This window comes from Callorhinus ursinus, unplaced genomic scaffold (assembly GCF_003265705.2).
Source record: "Callorhinus ursinus isolate GAN/ISIS: 27379988/994484 unplaced genomic scaffold, GSC_fseal_2.0 scaffold31, whole genome shotgun sequence".
Classification (NCBI taxonomy): Eukaryota; Metazoa; Chordata; class Mammalia; order Carnivora; family Otariidae; genus Callorhinus; species Callorhinus ursinus.
Window position 1 is genome coordinate 10,870,704 of NW_027397093.1, and position 27,445 is coordinate 10,898,148.

At 40.8% G+C, this 27,445-nt stretch overlaps 1 protein-coding gene across 7 annotated transcripts in view; it reads right to left on the reverse strand.

Annotated features, from left to right (window-relative positions):
- KAT6B (lysine acetyltransferase 6B) overlaps window positions 1-26,746 on the reverse strand; it is a 180,477-nt gene extending 153,731 nt beyond the window's left edge. The window contains exons 1-3 of one of the 7 annotated variants that reach the window (XM_025850520.2): window positions 26,679-26,746; window positions 15,580-15,649; window positions 11,353-12,231 (exon numbers count right to left, since the gene is read on the reverse strand). In XM_025850520.2, coding sequence (XP_025706305.1) covers window positions 11,353-11,973 — 621 coding nt within the window. In that variant the 5' untranslated portion in view covers window positions 11,974-12,231; window positions 15,580-15,649; window positions 26,679-26,746. The other 6 variants (XM_073878767.1, XM_025850519.2, XM_025850521.2 and 3 more) reach the window with 6 other exon arrangements.
- Window positions 26,747-27,445: the final 699 nt, after the last annotated feature.

Consider the following 27,445-nt stretch of genomic DNA (forward strand, 5'->3'; position numbering starts at 1 on the left):
GAGTTCATGTAATATTATTTTGTATATAATAAGTACTTAGATGTTACCTGGCATATAGTAAGCACTGAGCATTTAATATTAATTTCTTGCTTGTTTTCTATAGAGCCTTCCAATCTAATATGAACTGTTTATTATGCACACGTAAAAAGGTACATGTTTTAACCACGTTCTTTTGCTTCTGTTGTATATCACAGACAAAATGGGGAACTTTAAAATAGTCAAAAACACAAATAATGAATTTTAGAAGAGTCAAGGTACTTCCTGCAAGATTCATGGTGATGTCTACTGTGTCAGATTAAAAACAACCCAAAAAGTGGTGGTCTTGGTGATATCTATTTATTCCATTTTGCTCTGAAATTTTCAGAAGCTAGAAAAATGCATACAATTTGCACCCGATCAATGTTCTGCAAACTGCCTACAGGATTGTGTGCATACCCCAGTAAGATTTATTGCTAACCAACATGCCATGCTAAATTGAAATCAAGATATTACACAATTTTCCAATAAAGAGGTAATTTTATAAGTTGGTATAAATGCTTTATGAGGATGTAACTGTTGGCATCTCGTTATATTTCAATAGCTGGTGGAAAATGAGATAAGTTAGAAGGTTTACAGAGGGTCAGAGCTCATCAGATGACAAGATCATCTTTTTTATCAGCTCTAGAGAGCACATTCACAGGCTAATAACTAAAGTTATTCTTTAACAATTGGAACAGTCAGTATTTCCAAAACATTCCAACTAAGTGCAGCTACTATGGGAGATTCTACTAAAACACGAAGAAATGAAAGAAAAAGAATCCTTGAGGAAACTGCCTTTGTGAATCTTGATTTGATATTTATCTTTTCTTCTGATATTTACCTAAGAACTGAAAGAATACCATATATATCCACCTGCATATTCTACTTTCCAACTTTATTGAGATAAAATTGACATAATATTATAAGCATGATATTGTTCTTTAAGTAAGGCAGTTTCTTTTCAGCCTATTTAGAGTTTTCTAATTCAGGATTCAAATTTAAATAACAGACATATAATTCTTCTGATGATACTTAGTATTTAAAATATCATCAAAGAGCCTATCTTTATTGTCTTATATATATTTTTCATGCACTCTGGGAAATTAAAGAAAGGTCCTTCTCTACAACTTTAAATGCACTTCTCAGGGAACAGTTTGGATATCCAAACTCCTATTGTTAAAAACTGCCAAATCCATCCTTCAGTTCAACTCGTGAGTCAAGAAACACTAAGCGGAAGCAGGAGGTAGCCCCTGTTCCTGTTCTTATGGATGTACCATCAGACCTGTTCATGATGTACCATCAGACCTAGAGCTCAGGCTGCCTGCCTCCCAACCTCCAGCTAGCTTTAACCCCATAAACTGTGATTCATTCTTTTCTAAGCAGATTTATACACCGTGTTACATCATAGCCCCCAAACCTTCAAAGATTTGCGACCTCCAATGTAAAAACTAATTTAGGTGAGGATACCAACACCACTGGGTGGCAGGCAGAATAATGCACCCCCCCCACCACTGTCCACTTCCTAATATCAAGAACCTGTGAATCTGTCACCTTATATGGCAAAATGACCCTACAGGTACGATTAAGTTAAGGACTTTGAGATGGGGAGATTATCCTGGATTATCTAAATGGCCTCAATCTAATCACATGAATCCTTTAAAAGTTGTCCAGGTTGTAGTCAGAGAGAGATGCGACTACAGAAAAATGGTCCAAGAGATGCAACACTTCTGGTTTTGAAGATGAGGGAGATGGCCAGAGCCAAGGAGTGCGGGCAGCATGCAGAAGCTGGAAAAGGTGAGGAAACACATTCTTCCCTACAGGCTCCCTATCTACGCTTTGATTTTAACCCAGTGAGGCCCATGTTGGACTTCTGACCTACAGAACTGTTAAGACAATAAATACACATTGTTTCACTAAGTTTGTGGTAATGTATTACAGCAGTAACGGAAAACTAATACACACAAATGAAAAAACTAATACACACCATTCAAATGGCAAAGATACATCTAACGCGCCTTAGTCAATTGATCAAATAAGCACCAACATAACGAGACAACCTAAAAGGATTTATCTCCTGATATGACATCACCCATATGGTATTCTTGTCAAAAAGGTTTACCCTGAATCTGATCATGAGGACACAATCATATAAACACTAATTTGGGGACATCCCATAAGACAACTGTCCTAGACTTGACAAAAATGTCACTGATATATTATGTGTCACTTATACTCAAATAAAAATAATTATTTTTTAAAATTGTAAAAAAATAATCCACAAAAAAAGCCACTGATGTGAAAAGCAAAAGAAGAGGGAAAACCGTTCCCTATTAAAGATATAACAACCGGGGGCGCCTGGGTGGCTCAGTTGGTTAAGCGACTGCCTTCGGCTCAGGTCATGATCCTGGAGTCCCAGGATCGAGTCCCGCATCAGGCTCCCTGCTCAGCGGGGAGTCTGCTTCTCCCTCTGACCCTCTTCCCTCTCATGCTCTCTCTCTCTCATTCTCTCTCTCTCAAATAAATAAATAAAATCTTTAAAAAAAAAAAGTTTTAAAAAGATATAACAACCGGGGCTCCTGGGTGTAGGGGCGTCTGCCTTCGGCTCAGGTCATGATCCCAGTGTCCTGGGACTGAGCCCCGCACTGGGCACCCCGCTCAGCGGGAAGCCTGCTTCTTCCTCTCCAACTCCCCCACCCCCCCGCTTGTGTTCCCTCTCTCGCTGTCTCTGTCAAATAAATAAATAAAATCTTAAAAAAAAAAAGATATAACAACCAAATGCAATGCACACTCTTTAACTGGATCCCAGATTAAAAACAAAAGTTATTAATGACATTTTAGGACCATTTGGGAAAATATGGTCTACTGGGTAACACTCCTGCTTCACTGTTGAATTTCTTACATGAAATAGTAATATTTTGGTTATATAGGAAAATGTTCCTCAGTATAGAATTATTATTATGACTTAATACAGCATCTTAACATAACATCTGCCATTTATCTTCAAACAGTTCCGCCAAAAATTATGACTATGTGTACGTATTTGTATACACACACAGAAGAAAGAGAAAGAACAAATGGATCAAAATGTTAACAACTGGTGAATCTAAGTGAAAGAAATACAGCGCTTATCCTATTACTCTTTCAACTTTTCTGATACAAAGTTAAGGGGGAAATACCTTCCTGGTTCCCTTCACTGCCTACCTTCCCCCGTCCCCTCACAAGCCGCCAGCAACCTAACTGGAATAACTCATGTTCTTCAAACAGCCCATACTCTTCCACTAGGAGATCATGTCTTCTGCAGCGTTATTTACACCTCAAGGCTCAATAACTAGGGTTGGGTTTTGATATAAGGTAGAAGCTTCTACATGATACTAAAATACCACTTTTGGAAACAAGCTGACCAAGTATCAAATAGGAATCATCATTTGATGTCCTTTAATACTGGCTTTGCGTGTAAGCATTCTTCGCCTCTCTTAATATTGTTTCTCTTACCCCATACAATCTTTAACCTCTATTTCTTGAATTTCATCATGCCCATTTATGATCTGAGAGAATCACAAGCATGGCAGTAAACCATGGACAAAAATCAGGACTGGCCGCATCAGAAACCACTACAGAAACATTCAAGTGCTGCCTGCCTCTGGATCCCAGCCCGCATCACTTCTGAGTATCACAGGCAGCCCAGACCAAAGCTCACCTCCTTCCTGTAGGCCTCGTTGCTGTCCATATGGCAGTTTACTGACATCAAAGAAGATGGAAGAAATTATCTAAATTCACCAGGCTAGTCCCCTTCCCTCCCTTGAACTGTATAGAAGAGTCACTGATATCTCAATTACCTCTCCCGCCAATACCTTTTTCCCTGCATGCTAAGATTTTGCAATGCTAAAAATAAGGGGGAGTGGGGGAGGGTACTGGACTAACAGATGGAGGATTAAGAACAAAAGACCTCCCTGACAGGGGGAACAAGAGCTAAAATGTTTGTATACCTACCATAATAGTACAGAGGAACAAAAATTGAACTTGTAAATAAAATTAAGTTGTTCTTCTGAAACGCCTGTCTAGCTACAGACAGGAAAAGGCCCAGCATGGTTTCTATGTATGTTATGCTGTTTCTAATAGAAAGGACACAATCAAGCCAAAACAAACATCTGTTAAACAGTTAAGTTTGTTAATGAAACAAAATTGCAGCTGGTTTTATCAAAGATCAAAAGTGAAGCAAATTAGAGAAAGGATGTCTGAACAAAGCTGGTTTCTAAAAAATAATGGCTCAAGAATTCTAAACCTACTTGTCAAATTAACACAAATCCTTCCTGGATTTTACTTAGACCACTGATTAGTATTTATTTTGTAGCTTTGTAAAGACCAGACTCTCAGTTTAAATCTAATAACATTCACTCTAGAGCTTTCGTCTCTATAGTTCATTTTGCAGATTTTTCAAAAGACTACCTTTCATAAAGCAAAAAGTTTTGCTCTCCGTTAATATTCTGTGACTTAAAAGGCTCACATATAAAAGGAAAAACAACAGTATACAGTCTGCAGCTCCTGGAGTCGGCTGTGGGAAAGCAGTCCGGCACCAAGCAGAAGCCTAATAACGGATTAGCACTTCACAATGCACTGCCATACCTCCTCTTCTTACGTGTACAAACCCCCCATCACCACCTGAGGACCGTTAGATAAGGGCACCTACACACAAATACAAATGGGTTTTTTTCACGGCCCTGCTAACTCAAAATGTCACAAACAAATTACATGGCTGACTCATATGCTAACTTTGATTTAGTCAGCTAATTGATGTTTATGTACTCAGAAACATCAATAGATCACAGAGATCAAGGTACCTGAGAAGATGCAGACAATGCTGGTGTAACTAGAGATGAGCAGTTTCATCAAATCTACTGTAGTTTAATGAGCTAGCCAAGAAAACAGTTTGTAAACTAAACAAAAAGTCATGGACTTGACAATCAAAATTTGCCATTGCAGTGATAACAACAATGACATTTTCTCATGTACCCTTTGTACATGATTAATGCACAAAGAAAAGACATAAAAAGAACAGAGACCTTCATTCTGAGAAACCTTAAAATGTACTACTTATTAAAATACAGTTTGTAGAGAAAGAATGAATAAAAATCTTTGCCATTCCACATACAATGTGAATGAATCAGCAAATAGCACTTAACTGTTAAATAACTTCAAAGCTATAAAACATAGATCTTCTTGGCACTGCAAGTGTATCAAATGTGGTTCTTATAAGCCAAACAGGTACGTGGAATACAAAGGTAAGTTCCTGAAAGCTGCTGAAAATATCCAGAATTAGTCAAAAATCCACACCCCTTGGAGTCCCTGAGGCTCGGAAGAAAATGACATGAGGCAATCAGAAAACAGACTGATCTACATATAGATCATCCAGGACAGGATCATGTGTTGTTGAAAAGGCAGCTCCAGGATCAAGTACATCTAGGATCCGAAGAGTTAAAAAGAATGTTTAAGACTCATTATGTCATGTATCATATGACCTCACTGATATGAGGAATTCTTAATCTCAGGAAACAAACTGAGGGTTGCTAGAGTGGTGGGGGGTGGGAGGGATGGGGTGGCTGGGTGATAGACATTGGGGAGGGTATGTGCTATGGTGAGCGCTGTGAATTGTGCAAGACTGATGAATCACGGATCTGTACTTCTGAAACAAATAATGCAATATATGTTAAGAAAAAAAAAAGAAGATAGCAGGAGGGGAAGAATGAAGGGGAGTAAGTCGGAGGGGGAGACGGACCATTAGAGACGATGGACTCTGAAAAACAAACTGAGGGTTCTGGAGGGGAGGGGGTGGGGGGATGGGTTAGCCTGGTGATGGGTATCAAAGAGGGCACGTTCTGCGTGGAGCACTGGGTGTTTGCACAAAAAATGAATCATGGAACACTACATCAAAAACTAATGATGTAATGTATGGTGACTAACATAACAATAAAAAATTATTTAAAAAAAAGACTCATTATGTCAGGGGCGCCTGGGTGGCTCAGTCATTGAGTGTCTGCCTTCGGCTCAGGTCATGATCTCAGGGTCCTGAGATCGAGTCCCACATCGGGCTCCCTGCTCAGCGGGAAGCCTGCTTCTCCCTCTCCCACTCCCCCTGCTTGTGTACCCTCTCTCGCTGTATCTCTATCAAATAAATAAAATGTTAAAAAAAAAAAAAGACTCATTATGTCAGAGGATTTAAGATCCTCTGACATAATGTTGCTACTTTACCTGAAGCCACTTCATTAGAAGTCTAGACAGTCCCATCTTGATCAAAGCTCAAAAGTGGAACAAGCTGTCATACCCCTCAGAGTCCAACAGAAAGACTCATTCACTCTTCATTTTCTCTCTCCCTTGACCCAACTAACTAGTCTGAGACAATCTAAGTGCTCTCTCAATAACGCCTCAACAACTGGTATTATCTGCTCACAATAGTAGTCCTCAGATAGTCTGCTATTTGGAAGAACTACCGAAGCTTAATTATAGGAACAATATAAACTACAATATTTTTCCTTCCCTGACCCTGAAACAGCAGGTATTTGATCCAGCTAGACTTCTACATTGTAATAGGTTTCTGTCCAACTTTAGTCATTCTAAAACTGACTTTCATCCATACCAATTCCAAAATTCAGGTTATACAGAAGAGTATATTCTACAATGTTTAGGGCTTTATCCCACTTTCAGCTGAATACACATAGCTAAGCACTCTTTGAGAAATGTGACATCTGCAATACAAAGGACACCAATTCAAAGGAAAACTAAGAAGGTCAACAGAGAGGAGGACACTTGGACTCTATAATTAGCAGATAAAAAATACACACATTTCTGCCAAAAAGATCCAGAGTCTGAGACTATGAACGATTCCCCTAGGGCCGAGAGACTTCTGGAAGCCTGCCACATCAAAGAACAATATGGACTAGTGAATGGTCCTTCACAAAGTACAGGCAATTGGAAAAGCCCCAGAGAAAGACAGGAGGGTCTCTCCAGGGCAGGGATAATGGGACTGGAGAGGCGAGGACAAAGTGGAGAAAACCAAAGAAAGGGATCTAAAAATAAAGTTCTTTTATTTATGGCATTTACACAACACAAGAAAGCAATGTAGGATGTACACTAATCTTATATTTACGGAAATATTTCATACTAATAACATTGCCAAAAGCCCTAATAAAATATCTCCCTAAAAGGGAGTCGGGGGACAAACAGAATAAACAACTGAATGAGCCAGGACCACAAGTGATTTTTAACACAGTTTTGCCTCTCAGCCCCATTTTGGATAGTCTGTGTTCCTTTTTAAACTCATCTTTACTTTTTTCTTATGGAGAGTATCATTGTTTTTGTAATTCTGTTTGCAGACTCTAATAGTTATTTCACTTCTCCAAGAAAAAAAACATCAAAAGCCCTACCTGATATTAGAAGCATCTCCCTTTCCAACTATAGCAGCCTAAAATGAGAGTTCCCATATTATGTACTGTAGTGGAAACAATATTTGATACTTAATAAATTACAGCAAAATATCGCCAATAAAGTGAAATACCAAGCAATCTGTTTAAAACTGAACTGATTTTATAAAAATGCTAAAGCCCAAATATTCAAATGGAATCTTAATGCTACAAAGTGTGTGGTGATAACTGAAGTCTCTCTTAGAATATTTGACTTTCCAAAGACCTCATAATCTGACCTAATTGAGCTTTACCGGTTTTAATGAGAAACACTAATACTATCCTTTAGGAGTTCCCTCACCAAGTCAGAGATAAAGTTTTATCTTCGGTGGTTTAATTCATTTCCATATCACCTCACCAAAGAGAGTTTTCTTAAATAAATACAAAGAAGTTATGCTAAGGAGACAGTGTGGTAATATCCAATTTGAATTCTAGACTATCAGAAGATGTGCAATTACATTTCAGAAAGGAAGGAGTCCTTCTATTTTAACTTGCATTGTATTCCTCCTAGCAGCCATGCATAGGAATGATGATGATGTTAAATCTAATTAGACACAGATTTACTACTTTCCCTACTGCTTTCCCATATTGCTAATATTACAAATAGTACCTGCTTTAAGAAGTGTAATAAGCTCACTGCAACTACCACAATTTAAAATGCCGGAAATCTATTTGTTGAAGGAAACTGCTTCTAAACATCTGAGGAAATGGGAGAGAGACTTTTACTGTTAAATGAAAAGCCACCACCACTGCTGACCAGTATACAGCCCAGCAGTAAAGACGTCTGGAGTCACACTGTCTCCTTAGAAACTGGGCTTCACCACTCACCACCTCTATCAGTGATCTTGAGCAAATTACTCAGGCTTTGAGTCTGTTTTCCATGTGCAAAATAAGGATAATAATCCTATGGCTCTCCCAGTTATTGTGTAAGTCAAGGAGACAATAAATGTAAAGGACTTGGCATACTGTCAGTGTTAAAAAATGTTAGTTATTATTTTTACAATTTTTGTTTTCATTTTCACAATTAAATGAACTACTCAGGAAAAGTAACTAGAGTAACAGCTTCTCTGAGAGACATCAGTTGGCTAAATTGTGAGATGACTCCATCTCTGTACAAACAGTTGTCATTTATATCATAAACATTCTCCCACAATACAAACACTAAGGATTTCTAGCACATCAAGAACAATGATAATCTGCCCTTCGAATATATTAGAGAAAGTACTATGTACACAAAACCATAGTACAACCAGTCTACATTCAGATCAATGTCCAGCAACCATAAAGTAAGAATAATCAAAAGCCAACAACTAGCACATTATGGTTTTAGTATAAGAAACAACACTATGTACACGAAACCGTAGTACAACCAGTCTAGATTGAGATCCATGTTCAGCAACTATAAAAGTAAGAATAATCAAAAGCCAACAACTAGCACATTATGGTTTTAGTATAAGAAACAAAAAATATCTTCTAGAGTACTAAAATCTTCACATTGGCTATCTGACATTCTGGATCCCTTTGAGAATCTGGTAAGATGAAAACAAAACAAAAAACCACAATAGACCCTAACCTTAGAAAACGTGTGGATACAGAGACTTTCTATTGGATTTCTGTGGCCTATCCATCTATCTCAAGCTCATTCATGGGCCCAGGTTAAGAACTTCTATTACATTTACTTAGCAAGTCTACATGGTTGTAAACTATTTACCACTTGTAATCTTAAAGGGCAATATTACATTTTCAAGGAAAAATACTACTGCAATATACAATACAAACAATATATTTGCTTATGGTCAAATTGATTTGATATGATTTTTATTAAGCTTTATTTGTTCTTTTTTAAGAATTAGATTATGATTAAATTATTACTACAATTGGTCTCCAAATTCCATCAAGTAAAAATTTTAAGGACACCTTTTCTGTTTTCCTTGTTCGATGATGATACTAACTGGACAATATAAAAAGATCAGCATCATAGAAAGAGCAGTAACAATTGCAGGCTAAGCAGTAAATTACTGTGTTCTCAATTCTAGATACTTTCAGACATGAATTTTCCTTTAGACTAAAAATACTTCCATACAGATGCTGCATGAAAAAAAAGATAAGGTTAGCAAGAAATGATGGGCTAAGTCAAAGAGAAGGATAGGAAAGGGACAGTGGAAAATTTGTAGTGACTTCTATCACAAGTAAAGATATCCCCTGGTTCACAAATTTATTGAAACATTCTATTAAGTTGCCTAAAGCTGCCTGAATTAGTCCATGTACCTGGTAATTATAAAACCTTAATATACCTCAGGGTAATGTAGAGGTTTTAAAAACAAAGATACCCAAATCCATCAAAAATGGCTCTACAGGGGCGCCTGGGTGGCTCAGTCGCTTATTAAGAGTCAGCCTTCGGCTCAGGTCATGATCCCAGCGTCCTGGGATCGAGCCCCGCATTGGGCTCTCTGCTCCGCAGGAAGCCTGCTTCTCCCTCTCCCACTCCCCCTGCTTGTGTTCCTGCTCTTGCTGTCTCTCTGTCAGATAAATAAATAACATCTTAAAAAAAAAAAAAAAGAAATGGCTCTACATTCCCTTAAGGAATTTCCCCATGGTGTATACGCTTTTATAAAAATATTTAATGAGAAACAGAAGTGCTTAATGTGACTGTCAGACACAGGAATTAGGATCTGAGTCACTCAGTACATTTTTTTGAAACAAATGTTATTAAAAAAATTTCTTTGTAGGTTTACTTCTTTCTTTATGCCCACATTTTCTCACAAAGAATTGAGGGTTGGTTACACAAAACACAAATGCCACCAGAAGATAAATAAACCTGAGGAAAACTAATAAAATAAAAATACGATTAAGAAATAAATGCTAGGGTTTAGATTAGTCTGTGGAAGGCAAATCACCTGGTCCTACCCAGTTTCTGGAGCTAGGCTTCTATCAGCTTAAACCACTGAGGGAAGCAGAGTCCATCTCAAGAGCTGGCAGTATCCAAAGAGGAAAAACAAGCCACCAGCTACACAACTTTTCTTAACACTTGGGTTTCCATCACTTCTAGAAATGTAGTCAACACATACAACCATCCTTCTAACAACAATGAAAGGCCCAAATATAAACAATTTGCTCTTGCTCTACTTTGGTTTTAGTTTGGGAGGTAACCTCAGTAGCTTTGAAATGAGAAAACAAAAATCCTACTCCAATACTTAAAATTGTAGCCGTCACTTGAAGAGAAATTTGTCATACATATATAAATACTACAGAAATAACATAAGACCCAAAGAAACGAAAGACTGTAAGAAAAGATACGGTATGAGACAAAACAAACATTCACTTTCACCCACTGAGAAGTGGACAGTAATATGACTTTAAATAGGCAGGATTTGGGTCACATATTAAAAACAATTCCAGGAATGCAAAGGTTATCAGTATTAACATAACTAGTCCATAGTCGTCTTCTCTGATATTATTATACCTCAATAAAGCAGAAAAAAATAAACTATAAATAATTTTAAAATTTTAAGAGAGAAAATACACGATGGTCTTTCTTAGATTTTTGAAATATATATGGTCCTGCCTTGATGAAGCAGGATTAAAGTTCTCTACCCAGGTCCCTTCAAGTATTCAACCAGTTAGTTTAAAAAACAAATCACATAATCATCACACTAAATTCTTAATTGACCGGCAAGGAAGCCCTCAATACATAGTAAAACAGTATAGAACAATTTACATTATAAACAATGTATACATTTTAAAATATGAAAGCCTGCGCTTAAGGAAACAGTTGATTCTATTCAACTTCCCTTGGGACTTTTGTCCATATAAAATTTAACTGAAACTGTGCAAGTCAGATGGGCAGTATTTAGAACATATTAACCTTCTCTTCACTTACCTGGTCTTTCTCATGGGGTAGAAGGCTGACAGGTGGTAGCGAGGATGGGAAAGCACTGGGATATTTGGGAGCCCCTTTGCCATCTAAGCTTCCATAATTGACCCTGTACTGCGGTCCATCTTTCAGTAACCTCCCGTTGTTCACTGCGCGTTTAGCCCCTAGTCGCAGCCGCTGCTGAAAGGCTGGGTTGTTGGTGGTGCCTGTGAGATCACTTTGACTTCTGAGATACTTCTCGATGTTCTTCAGGGAGGAGCCATTTGGCTCCTCAAGTCCTTCAATTGCTCTCCTTAAAAGTTTATTCCAATCCACATTGCGGAGATCATTACATGATCCCCTAGACCCCTTGGTTGACTTCGGAAAAGTGCCTGGTTTAACTGATGAAAAGCGCCCAGGGTTGTCTGGGTCCTTATAGGAGGCAAGGCCTTTGTTGGTGACTTTGAGAACTGAGCCATCCTGAACACTGAGCTCCAGCTGCTCTGAGACTGTCTTCTTATCCAACCCATGGGAAGTGCTGACTGCATGGCAGATTCTCTCTTCAGAGGGCCTTTGCTTTTGCTTTTTTATTTTCTGTATAGCTTCAAGAATCCACTCTGTGTAAAGTGGGTTTGCAAGTTTTACCATGGTTGACAAATGACTTCTTCAATACCAAAGTTACCCATAGAGGTTCTCCTTGTATTTAACAGAACTTTAACATTTAAAAGTCATTTACAACTCAACAAACGGGCAGAATATTCCAGACCTTATTAAGCAAAACCTCACAAACATCCATCCTTAAGAGATTAAAAACAGGACACACTGGCAATGTTGATAGTTGTCTTATTTGACCAACAGGAAAGACTGCATTTGGGCGAAGAACATCTTTAACAAGGAAATCAAGACCTTAAAGGATAAAAAGGGGAGAAGAGGCTCTTAATAATGGAACTTCTAAAAATAAAAGGCTCTTTAGTATTATTTTTCACATGCAAAAGGACCACAGAAGTAATGACAGGCAGGTATTATGTAACAAAGCCACACTGACTAAATTTCCTAACCAGAAACTGGGTCATAGTCTCAGAAGGAAATTTTTTTAGGATTTTCATTTGTTATTTATATGAAGTCATTTATGGGGTATTTAAAAGATCATACTAAGTTATTAGTGGATTAACCCTTATTGAAATTAATACAATTACATGAATGGTTCAAGATATATGTCTATCATAACATAAAACCAACCTCAAAGAAAAAGTCTATGACACAAAAACTCTGAGGAAAGTAAAACTGACCCTTGAACAATGGGGGGAATTGTCAAAAATCGATGTATAACTTTTGACTCCCCAAAAACTTAACTACTAATAGCCTACTGTTAGCTGGAAACCTTACACAACATAAACAGTTGATTAACACAATTTGTATGTTATATGTATTTTATACTGCATTTTTAACAATAAAGTGAGCTTGAGAAAAGAAAGCATTATTAAGAAAATACATTTACAGCACTGTATTTATTATCAAAAAACAAAAACAAAACAAAACAAAAACCACGTGTAAGTGGACCCACACAGTTCAAACCCATGTTGTTCAAGGGTCAACTGTACATTAACTTTACTTCAAGAAATCTTAAACTTGAAAAAAAAAAGGCAATAATCCTGATTCTCTTTCAGCTAGATATTATATTTCCCAAGTCTCACATGTAAGAAAATTTCCCAACTAGCCACTTCTACAGAATCATATCCTCCCATCCCTTTACAAAAGGTCTGTGACATTGTCTAATCCACAGGTTAGAAAACTGAAACTAATATGGTAATATAACCCTTCACCTTTTAAATAATATACCATTCTAGGTATCTTAATACCTGCCCAATACAAGGAAGGTGCATACAAATCCGATTCCAGATAAACAGTGGTACTGCTCTCTGAAAGCCTCCTGGTGTACACCAAAACCACCCTACATCTCCAGTCTGTATTGAGTGCACCTGCAAAGAACACCAGGAGAAAGTGCCCTGGCCCGGGAGTTTGGTCAGACCTGGGCTCTAATCTTGCCTTCCACTGATAATATCCACATATGAACTCTTTTTATAGTTTCAAGTTTACAGAGTAGGCTCACATGTAATTTGTCACTTAATCTGCAAGACAACTCTATGGGTAAACTGAGGTTCAGGGGAAGATGGAACTCACTCAAGTTAACAGTCTATAGTAAACTTAAGGCTCAAATGCCATTATTCTAAAAAACCCAAGTCCAGCGCTATCCTCACCTGAGCCACACCTGCCTCTGAAATCAGACTAATGGTATGAATACTAGCTCTACCAACACCTAGCGGAGACACCCGGGGTAAATGAGTTAAGTTTCAGTCACCCTACCTGTAGGGCAATAATAGTATATCCCTCACAGGAGTGTTAAAAGAGAATTACGTGAATATGATATCTAAATAGTCAACATACAGTAGCTATCCTCACTTCCCATTAATGCAATGTCTGTACACTTTGAAAAATACCTCATAAAAAAATTAAATTTATCTCTGGTTATTTATTTAATGTACCTACAAGGGAAAAAATAACATCTTTCCTCAAAACTTTAGCCAGATATAATGAAAAACATAACATTTGCTCTGTTGCTGAAAAACTGGGCCATTGAACTATACTTGATCAGTCAGCTTGAAAGAGGCAATTTAAAAAGGACTGTCCTCTTTGCAATCAGTAAACTGTAGGTTCACTCCATTTTTTTTCCCCTCGGATTCAGAAACTTGGGGCTAAAGGGACTGGAGAGGTCATCCCATCTAATCTCTAGTTATCCAGTAAAAGATCCCTTGTTCAATAACCCCAAGAGATGGGCCATCAGTCTTAAAATACCTCCAGTGACAGAGAATTTATCACTTTTTGAGGCAGTTCACTCCACTGTTGGACAGCTCTAACTCTAATAATATATTCTTTGCTCACAGGAGCCAAAATCTGTCTTCCCATAACTTCTACCCTTTAGTCTTGGTTTCCCTAAAACAACCCCAAGGAATTCTTACTAATTCTTTAATATGACAGGCCTTCAAGTATTTGAAAATAAGAATCTTGGGGCGCCTGGGTGGCTCAGTCATTAAGCGTCTGCCTTCGGCTCAGGTCGTGATCCCGGGGTCCTGGGATCGAGCCACGCATTCGGCTCCCTGCTCAGAGGGGAGCCTGCTTCTCCCTCTCCCACTCCCCCTGCTTGTGTTCCCTCTCTCGCTGTGTCTCTCTCTGTCAAACAAATAAATTCTTTAAAAAAAAAAATGAAAAGAAACTTTTGAAAACCTCTAAAACTGAACTCCATTCTACCTCCCGCCCTACTTTAGACCACTCATATTCCAGTTCCTTAACACTTCCACATCACATGGTTTCCAAGCACTTCCTTCCTTCTTTTGCTTATTCCCTAGTTTGGCTAATGCCCATCTTAAAATCTGGCAGTCCAGGCATTATCCAAGTATAAATGTAATCCAAGGTTACATGAACTTTCTTAACAGCCCTGCCACACAATTGAATCATGCTAAGCATGCAGTCCAACTAAAAATCCCAGATCTTCTTCAAAAATGCTGTCAAGCTGAGTCTTTCTATTCCCTTCTTTGTGCAAATATAAATGCTGGAATTTAAAATTTACTCCAGTTCAAGTTCATTTTGTTGGTGGTTTGAGTCTATCTTCCAACCTGTTAGATCATTTTGAATCTCGATTCTGTCATCTATGTCATCTACAAATCTAATAAGCACTCCCCTTTGTGTCATTATATAAATCACTGAAAAAATGTTAGACTTGGAATATGGTGTGTTTAGGAATGAACTCACTGACTGTCATAATGCAACTACTTTCGAGATAGAACATGGGAATCACTGTGTTATTAAGTTTAGAACAGGACACATCTTTTCAAAGTAAAACAGTTTGGGGCAAAATTTCATTAGAAGACATTTCACTATGTCCAAATAATTTTTTCATCTTTCTTCATTTACCCAGGATGAATCAACTAGTTTAATTTGATTGTACAAAATACAACTACAGGAAGCAAGAGGAGAGGTCACAGAGAAGTATCCAATATTGCAAAGGTGGTCTCAGGTATTTTGGTTACACAAGTAAATGAACATACCTTAAAACAAAAACTAATAAATACTCAAAATATACCTTCATGACAAGCTATTACCACAATCTTTACAATCAACAGAATCATTCATATCCATTAACAACACATTTCATTAAGACTGACATTCTGTATCTTAAAATATAATAAGGGAAAATACCAGAACTGGAACTCCAAATGTATTAACAGTCCATGACAAAAAAGAAGATTGTCCAAATCTTCAAGCAAATCTGCCAAAGGAAAAAAAAGTAAATGTTAATTTGGGCAGAAAGACATCCTTCAAATTCAGGAACCATCTATCGATCTTCACAACTATCCAATACAACAACTGCAATGAACTTATTAGCACTTTACTTTTGGTGCTATATTAACTCTTTCCTACCACTTACGGGTATTTAAGAACATGAATTCAGGACAGGAAATGAAGCCCCAAAGCAGTGCTTAAAGAAACAAATTTGGGGATGCCTGGGTGGCTCAGCCAGTTAAGCGACTGCCTTTGGCTCAGGTCATGATCCCGCTCCAGGATCGAGTTCTGCATCAGGCTCCCTGCTCAGCAGGGAGTCTGCTTCTCCCTTTGACCCTACCCCCTCTTGTACTCGAGATCTCTCTCAAATAAATAAAATCAAATCTTAAAAAAAAAGAAAAAATTTTGCTCTTAACTTTAAGACCAGATATGTTTCCCAAATTTTAAAAACTCAGGTTGTGATAGGGGCACCTGGGTAGTTCAGTCAGTTAAGTGTCCGACTCTTGATCTCAAGGTTTTGAGTTCAAGTCCCACGCTGGGTGTGGAGCCTACTCCAAAACAACAACAACAACAGGCTGTGATAGAGTCTAAGAAAGAATCTTATCACGGGGAAAAAAAAATCTTGGTATTACTCAAATAGCCCGGCAGGTATAACATTTTGTCTGAAAACAAGAAAGTCAAATGCTGTTTGAAGCTCAGTTACTAAGTTTCCAGGAAACATTCACTATTTGTCCCAAAGGTCACCTGGCATCTATGTACTGACTGAATGTCAAGATATGGCCAATAACTGCACCTAAGAGAAGGATGTACCAGTTTCCTCAAGAGTCACTTCAGGACAACAGTGATCATTTTCACTTCAAAGGCAAAAAATAAATTTAAAACAACATTGTGAATAACTGCATTTTTGATCTTATACAAAACAACCAAGCAACCTTAGATCCTCCTTTTCCCCTCCCCCAGCCACAGACACACACACACACACACACACACACACACACACCCCACTCCTCAATTTAATCTTAAAATTAGCTCTCATCTGACACCAACCAACAGAGTTAATTAGGCAGAAGCAGATGTAACTCAGCAGCTCTATGCTACAACCAGAATCAGTGTTAAAGCATACACACACACAGAGCTAGGAGAGGAACAAAATCAGTAGTCGCTTATCTGTAGCCAATTCTCAACTAAACACATGTATCTTATCCACTGCAAATTTTTTTAATCTTAGGCAGGTTTGTTACTGACATCCCGCTGCCCCACTATAAATTGGTATATGCTAAGAGAATAGATTGAAAACCAATTTAATTTTAGTCTAAGCAGTATCTAACTAGAAAGGCAAATCTACAGGAGAAAAAATGCATAATTCATTCAAAAGCCAAATAGAAATGCTTTTTTCCCCGATTTGGAATTAGCCACACCACTTCTCTTTTTCAGAGCACTAGGATTTGTTTTACATGTAGATAGGACACTCTATCAGACATACAACCCTAAAAATCATTATTCTCTTTTCATTTTATTTCTCTAAAATGAAAGTTGGACTAAAAGGCTATCAAAAAGAGAGGGAATCATTCCAAATTAATTCTGGGGACTCATGCGACATCAAATTAAATTATTCTATTTTCTACGGTTTTGAATCACTTTATTTTTAACTACAAAATAGTATCAGTAAATTATATGGTTGTATGGATGTATTTACATCATTCATTACAAACTATTCTAAACAGATCTAGAGAAATGCTTAGTCCAACACGAGCTTTTGGCTTCATTAGTATTATATAAATATCAACACTATTCAGAAATATTCACATCAGCATAAGAGGAGTCAAAATACCCTGGATTATAAATATTATGTGAAACCTCCTCAACGCTTTCACTAAAGCTGTGTGTTGTTTCAAAATCAATGTCATTAACACTCGAGTCGTATCATAGATGAGCCAAAAACAGTGGTTAAAAAAAATAAAGATTAACAATAGAGTTCACTCTTTTGTCATCCTGGGTTTTACTTCCTAACAGTTATTTTTAGTTTTCTCACTTTTATATGCTCCTGGATTCTTTCACAGCCTATTATGTAACTGAGTGAGGATCCACAAATCTTAACAGTATCTTCTGAAACAGAACATAAACAGTGCTTAAGGGAAGAGACCTTAACTTTTTTTCTTGTATAACCACTCAGCACAGGCTATTTGCACACGTGCTCAAAACAGTGTCCACAGTTAACAAGTATCTGCTACCTGACAACATCAAACATCATCCCATTTGTTAACTTTCAAGTCCTGGATATAACTATTTCCCAGAAAATTAATGCTCAAGGCCCCAAATATGTGGATTGGAAGAAGAGGATACAAATATTAATCAAAGAACCACCAACAAAATTTAGGAAGATATTCCCTGTATGCAGCCCTATGGTAGGTACTAGAGGCATAAGAAGCAATTCAAAAACAACAAAGCACTGTTTGGTAGTTCTTCAAAAAGATAAATAGGAAATTACCATAAGACTCCACAATTCAACATCTAAGTATATACCCTGATGAACTGTAAACAGTTACTCAAATAAGTACACACACACACACACACACACACACACACACACACACGTTCATAACAGCACTATTCGCAATAGCCAGAAAGTGGACGTAGACCAAATGTCCATCAACAGTTGAATGGAAACTGGGTGATGGGCATTAAGGAGGGCACACAATGGAGTGAACACTGGGTATTACATGCAACTGATGAATCACTGAACTCTACTTGAAACTAAGAATACACTAATGTTAGTGTATTAATACTAGTAATAATACACTATAATACACTGAAACTAATAACACTGTGTTAATTAACTGAATTTAAGTAAAATAAAAATTTTTAAAAGCAATAAAGTAAAAAGTTAAAAACAAACAGGTGAATGGATTAACAAAAGATGGTATATCCATGCAGTGGAATATTATTCAGTCATAAAAAGAAATGAAATACTGACACATGCTACAGTGTGGACGAACCTTAAAAATATGTTGCAAAAGAAGCCAGACACAAAAAGTCACATATGGTATAATTCAATTTATATGAAACAGCCAAAATAGATTAATTCATACATAGAACATAGATTGGTGGGGCCTGGGGAGTGGAGAGATGAAGAGAAACTGCTTAATAGGTAAGGGATTTTATTGTAGATTGATGAAAAGGTTTTGGAACTAGATAGAGGTGGTGGTCACGCAACACTGGGAATGTACTAAATGTCACTGAATTTGTTCACTTTAAATGGTTAAATTTATATTATGTAAATTTCACCTAAGTCATTAAAAAAAAAGAAGAAAGCACTAAACTATAATACCAACCATTTTCTGACACCTACTGTGGGTCAGGCACTTTATAAAGATTATCAGTACATGTACACAGATTATCAGTAAACCTTAAAACAACTCTGTAAGGTAGCACTGTTGCCCGATTTTGCAAAAAGAAAACTGAGACATGACTCGGTCAACGCTTCAGATCACTAAGTCATGAATGATTTTACTTCAGATGTTAAAACCTAAACTCTTTCCTGTGTCTCCACTGGCTTTCCAAATTAGACTCCTTGGATCTCTTGTGAGAAAGTGCCTCAGGTATCACCTCCAGATGCCCCTGTGGGTTAAACACAAGGGTTACATAACTCCTTGCACCCAACAAAGGAGCTCCATTTTAACACTCCCATTCCTAATAGGCTTCTCCTGAAGCTTGACTTCACAGAAGGGTTCGTCTGACTACAGAAGGGTAAAAGTCTGGAAACCAGTGTGACTTTACCTTGCTGAGTGGGCACAACACCCCTTGAGTGGATGGGACGTAAACTGGACCTTGAAAGACAAGGTAGAACTTGGGACAACCTGCCCGGTTTCTTCACCCAAATGAAATGAAAATACAAATTCTTCACGGTCGAGTAAAAACCGACACCTTCTCAGAAGCCCTACATCTCTTTGTCTAACAGGAAGCTTTTAGCAATCTTAATATTTTAGCATTCATTTTCCACTTTGTATTATGCTCATTTGTGTCCTGACCTCATCTCCCTTACTAGAACTGTGAAATTCTTAAGAGCAGGATTCATGTTTGATTTCACCTTTGTTTGCCCCTAGATTTCCTAGAACCACTGCTTGAACACGAGAGGGGTGCCGTGCCTATTTGCTAGATGAACGCATCAGTGAATGAATGAAGGGAATCTAGCAGAGGGCACAGGAGCTAAGAATGAACTGCCTAAAAAAAGGGACACCAAGTCCATGTGCATGCCTTGAGCCAGTTAGGCGCTGAATAGAAGTAAGAAAGTTGGATGTAACAAAAACCAGGCTGGGGTGTGTGAACATGACAGATGAAGTAATAGGAAGCCAATGCAGGAGTAGTGACACAATACGGCATAGTGAAGTGCACCCACACACATGCACAAATTTGTTGAATGTCTGAATCACTCTGGCAATAGTATCCATCCAATATAAGTTGAAGGGAAGGATGACTGCACAAACAAAAGCAACCAGGACTTCATCTCTCCCAATATCAATCTTGTTCAACTTATATTTATGAGCCTAACTCACCAGCAAGCCCAGAGTAGGCACTCAATAAATGTTAATTGAATTGAGTATTTAATTCCCCATTTTTTGAGGAATAATACTAAATTCTTTCTCACTACTCATTAACATCGAGTGTTCAATTCACAAGCTAATAATGTTTTCCAAGGATTTTTAAGAGCCTAAATCACCATGAAAATTATCATTTCAACTAATACATATTATATTAATTGGAAGTTTAATTTTTCATGTCATGCTCTCCTAGTTGACAATATCCTTGTTATGTCATTAAACTGTAATTGTGTAAAGCTGCTTCAACAAACAATAACTGAACCATCAATAAACTATTACGGCTTCCATAATCCCTAGCAAAGATTAGTTTCAACATCATCATCACAAATTAGTAGAGACATGCCCCCAAATCTCCTGGTGAAGCCCAAGAATTAGGTTTGCATAGTCATCCCCACATTTAAGTGCTCAATAGTTTCAGTCTCTAAACTTTAATCACACTGTTAGGAACCTCACAGGAAGTATGATCCCTTATAAAACAGAGGATTTTAGAGACAAGATGAAAAGTCATTTGAAGTCATCAGGCCTTTGGAGCCAGGGTACACTGATTAGTAATGATATTATTATAACTAAGCACTCTCACTTAAGAAATAACTAAATTTAGAATGTCTTTTTTTGGCATTTAAAAATTCCTATTCAACCCTAGATTTCTTCCTAATTATAAATTAGCTTTAACCAGGTTTAATGACAAAGACTGAGAACGAAGTATTGAGAAAAAAAATCTGACATCTGAGTATTTAAAAAATTATTTTGAAAATACAGATCTTAAGAATTCTGCATTAGCTTTATTAAAAATGTCTTCAAAGAGGGTATCTTGTATAGCCTGAAAACCAATTACGGTTCCCCTTTGAGAACCTCAAGAAAACTATAGATCTATTTTTAAAAATGAACACATGTACATATAGTCATTTGCATACAATTTCAAGGGTGTATAGGACCTCTATCACCTATCCCAAGACGCCTTAAGGCCCACTAACTACCTACTTTAATATACACAGAGAGGTCAATAGTTTTACTGAGTTTCAAAGTAACTATCTCTATGTGTGCTTTTTTTTTTTTAAGATTTTTTGTGAGACAGACCACGAACGGTGGGGGGGGGGGGGGGGGTCAGAGGGAGAAGCAGACTTCCCAGGGAGCCTAAGTGACTCTGAGGCTCGATCCCAGGACCCTGAGATCATGACCTGAGCAGAAGGCAGACGCTTAACCGACTGAGCCACCAGGTACCCCTCTGTGTGCTTTAATGAGGACATGTTACATTATAAGTAAGAAAGTTACTCTCATTGGTTTTGGATATTATCAAATAGGGGTCTGAAATCTTATTCAACAAGGTGGTGTGCTGTGATGGGACATACCTAGAGAGTTCAGGGATCAAGTCCCCACTTTGCCAGCTACCTAAGCTGTGGGATACTGGACATGTTAATCAATCTAAGTCTCAGTTTTGTCCTCGGTGAAAAAGATTATACATCCCTGTTTGGCAGAACTGTTAAGAGGAATAATTGAGATAACAAATATGAAAGAACCAAGGATGGTGGCAGACACATAGCAGGAACACAATAAAATGCTAGCTCATAAAAGGAAAAAGGGCAATACAGTCAGCTGGAGACCTGTAAACTCTAATCTGGTTGAACTTTTGTCTATATGATCATTTTCTCCTAAGAGGGGAAGTCAGCACCTGGCCCTTAGTTATAGTTGCAGCCAAGTAAAAGTTCAAGACAGCACACAGAAGAAAGTGAACAAAAGCAAAAATAGATCTGTAATGGCAAGGATAGGGTCAAGAACAGTGTATTTTACTCATAATCATACATCTTTTAAGGTCAATAAAGCTTTTAGAAGATAATACCGCACAGGAGAATATCTTCTTGACCTGAGGGTAGGAAAAGAGTCTTAAAACAAGACACAAAAAGCACTAACCATAAAGAAAAGACCAATAAATTTGACTCCATTGAAATTAAGAACTTCTGTTCATTAAAAGACACCGTAAAGTAAGTGAAAAAGCAAGCCACAGAATGGAAGTAGGCATTTGCAACACAGACACATGACAAAGGATCTGTATCTAGAGTAAATAAAGAACTTCGAGAAATACCAATAAAAGACACAAGGCCAATTTAAAAAATAAATAAGGGGCAGACTTGAACAGGAATTTTACAAATGAGGAAATTCAAATAGCCAATAAATGTATGAAAAGCTATTCAACCTGATTACTAACCAGTTAAATGCAAAGTTTACCAGATTCGCTAATTTGAAAAGCTGGCAAATATGAGATTTGAAGAGGACAAGAAGCAATGGGAATTCTTGTATACCACAGAAGGAAGTGTGGTCTGGTACGACACTTTGGAAAATAGTTTGACTAGTACCTAGTCAGGTTGAAGACAAGCATACCTCATTGACTAGAGCGACCATACAACTCATCACCCAGACACTTTGGAGAATTAAAGGTATTCTATTAATAATTACACTGTGACAACTAAGCTAGCATAAATGGTCACCCTGCCTATGAACTAGCAATTCCATTCCTACGTATACACCTTAGAGAAACATATGCATGTGTGCAACCAGATGACAAGTACAGGAACACTCACAGCAGCTCTTTTCACAATTTTCCCAAACTGGAAACAACTCAAATATCCAACAGTAGAATGGATGTTTAAAAAAAAAAAAAAATTGTGCAAGATTATGAGTCTTACAAAAAGGTGCTTAAAGGTGCTTTGGAAATGCAAATTAAAACATTTTCAGGGAAGAAAAATATCCATTCATCACACTTCTCCCAACCATGCAATATTACCATTCTGCAAGCAAAGACTGATAACTGTAGCTCACACATCCCCTACTTTCATAAAGCAATTTTCTTCCTGCCTACTTTATACAAATACAAGCAAGTATATGCATGTGGAAAACTGAAGGTATTTTGTAGAAAACGATCTAAGAGTCTGAAAAGTCACCTGTTAGGAATCCTGGCATTTAATAAAGCCAGACCAGTTGGTTAACCAGTATGTAAAAATCCATGAAGTTTTTTGAAGTACATTAAAATTACTTATTAAATTCCTCAGCTACCTTTCCACACTCACCCTATTTTACCTTTCATTCACATTATGCCTTACATGTGACAGTTTCAATCTTATCTTCACAAGAAGTACATGAGATAACATTTGGCATAACAGCAATGACAGAACACCCACTCTACTCAGAGGCCCAGGTATGGCTGGTAGGTAAAACTTCTACTGATCATGTTATCACCCCCAACCAGTCATTCCCCTAAATTCCTCCTTTAATGTTACCACCTTCCTCTATCTTCTCTCTCTCTAAGTCATCATTTCACCTCCCCAACCTTCAACCCTAAGTAGAGGTTCTCAGACCCTAAGTAGAGGTTCTCAGGTAAAAATCTTATCCTTTACCGAAACATGCAATATTTTCCTATTATTCTTAAAAACATAAAGAGATTGCCCCAATTCATTTTGATACATATGTGAAGAATTTATGGGTAAGAATGGAATGAATGGAGTGTTTTATTTCAGGGCTATCCCCGAAAATCTAAGATACACAAGTAAGACAGAAGAATGTACTTCACTCACAATTATACCAAAATAGTAATGATGATAACTTTTTTGGAGCATCACAGAACACTATCCCAACATAATTAATTCCCATTTGCTACTTTCATCTCCTCTCCATATACAGAGGAGTCTTTATATACTCTACCTTGGATTTCTTCCTACCTCCGCCCCAAACATCCTTGATACTAGGTTTATGGTTCTCTTTTCTTATTTTCCACATCTGTAATTCTTTATCACTATTATCTCACAACCTCTGTCCAATACTCTGTTTATCACATCCCAATACATTCTCCCAATTGCATGGCTTAAACTCCTTCATGGGGCACAGGAAACCATTTGTAATCTAGCCCCTCCTCTTCCTTTGCCCCTTGTCTCCCACAACTTCCTGCACTCTACCCATACCAAAGTACTTATAAATTCAAAAACACACAATGTCCTTTCCCAAGGCAATACTGGAGCTTCCCCGAGACAGACACCCTGCCCAGACACCAGACCTTCAAGACTTCAGCTCAAGTTTCACCCAAGAAATCCAGCCTGTCAACAACCTGGTCTCCCAAAGTAACACCTTTCTTTGCCCTATTCCCACTCCTGGTGCAGTCAACCAAATCACATTCACCCAGATCCACTGCCCAGCCCCACCCATTTTTTTCCCCACATCCACCACCTTTTCTCAATCCCCGTAAGATCTTCTGCTACAGATATTATGCAAGTTCTGCTTTGCTGTCTTATCATCATTCAAGAGTCTCCCAAGCATATCCATGTCATTCTTCCATGTTTTTTTAGTGCTTCATAGACCCCAGACTTCAATTCCAGTGCCAATTCACCCAGATACCTGCTTCCCACCACAGCAACAGTACTTGCTCCTCACTATCTACTCTGCACTGCTCTCAATACCACTCCATATCCACCACACCCAAACCTATTCTTGCTGCCCCAGATAACTGCAATCCCACCTTTCTGCATCATTTCACCTGTCCTCACATACCCCTCAGTTCCCCTTCCACATCTCCAATGTTGCACCTCTCCCTACCCTCACTTTGCACCTGCTTGCACACCTCCCGTTTCCTCTCGCACCCACCCCCTCAGTCTTTCTAGACATTCACGGGCCCCCCACCGTTCCCACCAGGTCACTCCCACTCAGAAAACCCCTCCAAACCCCCGCCTTCCAACCAACCGAGCCCCGCCCCACCCCGGTATCGCCCCGCCCCCTCCACCATCGAGCCCCGCCCCTCGCCCTAGAGGCCCTGCTGAGGGGCGGGGCCTGTCCCTCCTCCCTTTTCCCCCGCCCCCTACCGTCACGCTCAGGGGCAGCCTGACCCCGAGCGGCCCCGCGGTGACCCTCGCGCAGAGGCCTGTGGGAGGGGCGTCAGAAGCCCCCGATCCCCCCACCTTCCGCCCCCCTCCCGCCCAGTCTCCTCCCCCTGGGAATGTGCAGGGTGGGTGACAGACCTGGCCGCGCGCCACCGCCACCGCGCCTGCCGGGGGCGCCGCCGCTGCCTGAGAAAGAAGCCGCGGCTGCCGCCTGGAGGAGGTGCCGTCGCCTCCGCCACCGCTGCCGCCGCCGCCAGGGGTAGGAGCTAAGCCGCCGCCATTTTGTGTCCCCCTGTTGTTGTCGTTGACATGAATCCGACATGACACTGATTACAGCCCAATGGAGTCTCATTAAACCCGAGCCGCGGCCCCGCCCCGGCGCTGCTCCATTGGACGAGACCACAGACACTTAAGGCCAACCGTTGGCCTGCGGGTCTGTCCGTCACCCACACACTAGCCACTCTGCAGCCCATTGGGGCAGGTTCCTGCCGGTCATCTCGCCTCCGCATAGACACACCCCTCGACCCATCATCCCCCCTCCGGAACCACCCCGGGGGTGGGTCCACTGCCAGTACCAATCAACAGACTGCGGAGCCCGCCTCTTCTGGGCACCTATTGGTCCAGGCCTTTTTCTCTCTCCCAGACACCACGCCACCTCTACTGCCACCTACCCGCCCCCTCTACCTCTAGACATGGATTGGATCTACTCGCAGGAGAAGCGCTTGGCCTTATTGGCTGAAAGCAACGCCAATCAGAGGGTTTTTTCCCTCTCCCCTCCCCCACTCAACCCCAAATCCCCTAGCCCGCAGCTAAAGTTTGTGTGAGAGCTGATCGCTGGCGGCGGCCGCAGGATTTAGGGGTGGGCGCGCGCGGGCGCGCGCGGGCGGGCACGCGAAGTTAAAATTCGAGGTTCTCAGTCGCCAGCTCCCGCGGTGGAGCGCGCGGACGGGCGCGCCGCCCGGAGCGTTCCATCCCGCCCCCTCCTCCACCCTCTCCCGTCCCGTCCCGGGCGACTACTCGCCCGCCCCCTGGCTCGCATCCTTACCCCCCACACCCCCCTACCCTGCAAGCCCCAGGCCGGGTGCAGGCAGAACGATGTCGCTGCAGCCTCCTCGCCATCCCATGCCGAAGGGGAGCAAGCCCCCTACCCGCCGGGCGTGCACCCCCCGGCTCCACACTCGCCCGTGTCTGCAAGCACGTGCACCGTTCGCCGCTGCCTCCAGCCACCCCGGTCCCCGGCTAACCTCGCCTGCAGCCCGGCCAATCGCTTGCTGCCCTTTGTTGCTGCAGCCCGGGTCTCCCCGCTGCCTTCCTCAGCCTCCGCCTCGTCCTTTGCCAGCCGCCCGGGTCCGCAGCGCCGCGCTCCCCCCGCCCGGGACCCACCGCCGCCGCCTCCTTCTCCTCCTCCGCCTCCTCCTCCTCGGCTCCGGGCTGCAGCGCACAGAGCCCGAGGCAGCGCCGCCCAGCCCCGCTCCCCCCGCGCCGCCAGCTAGCCCGCCCGGCCCGGCCGGGGGCGCAGCCTGGACCCCGCCCGCCCCAGTCCCCGCCCCGGGGGTACCTGCCTCCGCCCTGGGGGGCTCCGCTTGCCGCCCTCGGGGGAGGGCGGGGATGCCGGTGTCCGCGGGAGGATGGGGAAGCCTGGGCCGTTTGGGGCGGGGAGTGTGCCCGCCAGGGCTGGGACTGAGAGGTGCGGTCCTCGCCAACGCGCCCCCCCTCCCGCCGCTGTGGGCCCCAAACTTCGTCCTCCGCCCGGGCCTTACACCCTCGGGTGATCGCAGCAGTTTGGGGGTAGGAGATGCCTCGGGAGCTGTGTCTACCCTGATCAGGAGGAAGAGGGAGCAGTGACATTCAACGACCGCGGACAGGGCACGGCGGCAGCATCCTTGGGTGGGAGTGGGGATGTCAGACGCGGGCAGGAGGGGGAAAACTGCCCCCTCAAGATGCCCTCTCCCGGCCTGCGATGAGCTGGAGAGCTCAGAGCTGCGTTCTGAGTGCTTTCTTGGGCGGTGCAGCCGGATGGCAGAGGTGCTGGGGGCGGGGGGAGTGGGGGAAAGACCGCTGGGGGGCCCTTCCCCCCTCTCCTCTAGCCAGCGCTCTAAAGAAGGCTGATGGCGAAGTTCGGTTTTCCAGGCTTCCCCTGGGCCCCCCGAGTTCCTGAGGCCCACATGAGGGAGGCTGGGGCTCCTCTGGCCGCCCAGGCGAGGCCACTCTGACGCTGCCCACATGCCTCCCAGCGCCCTCCAGACTAAAAAGAGCGTTCCTCGCTCTTCCCGAGGATGGATGGGATGCTGGCAGGGGAGACTTCGGAAAATAGGAAAAGTAGGC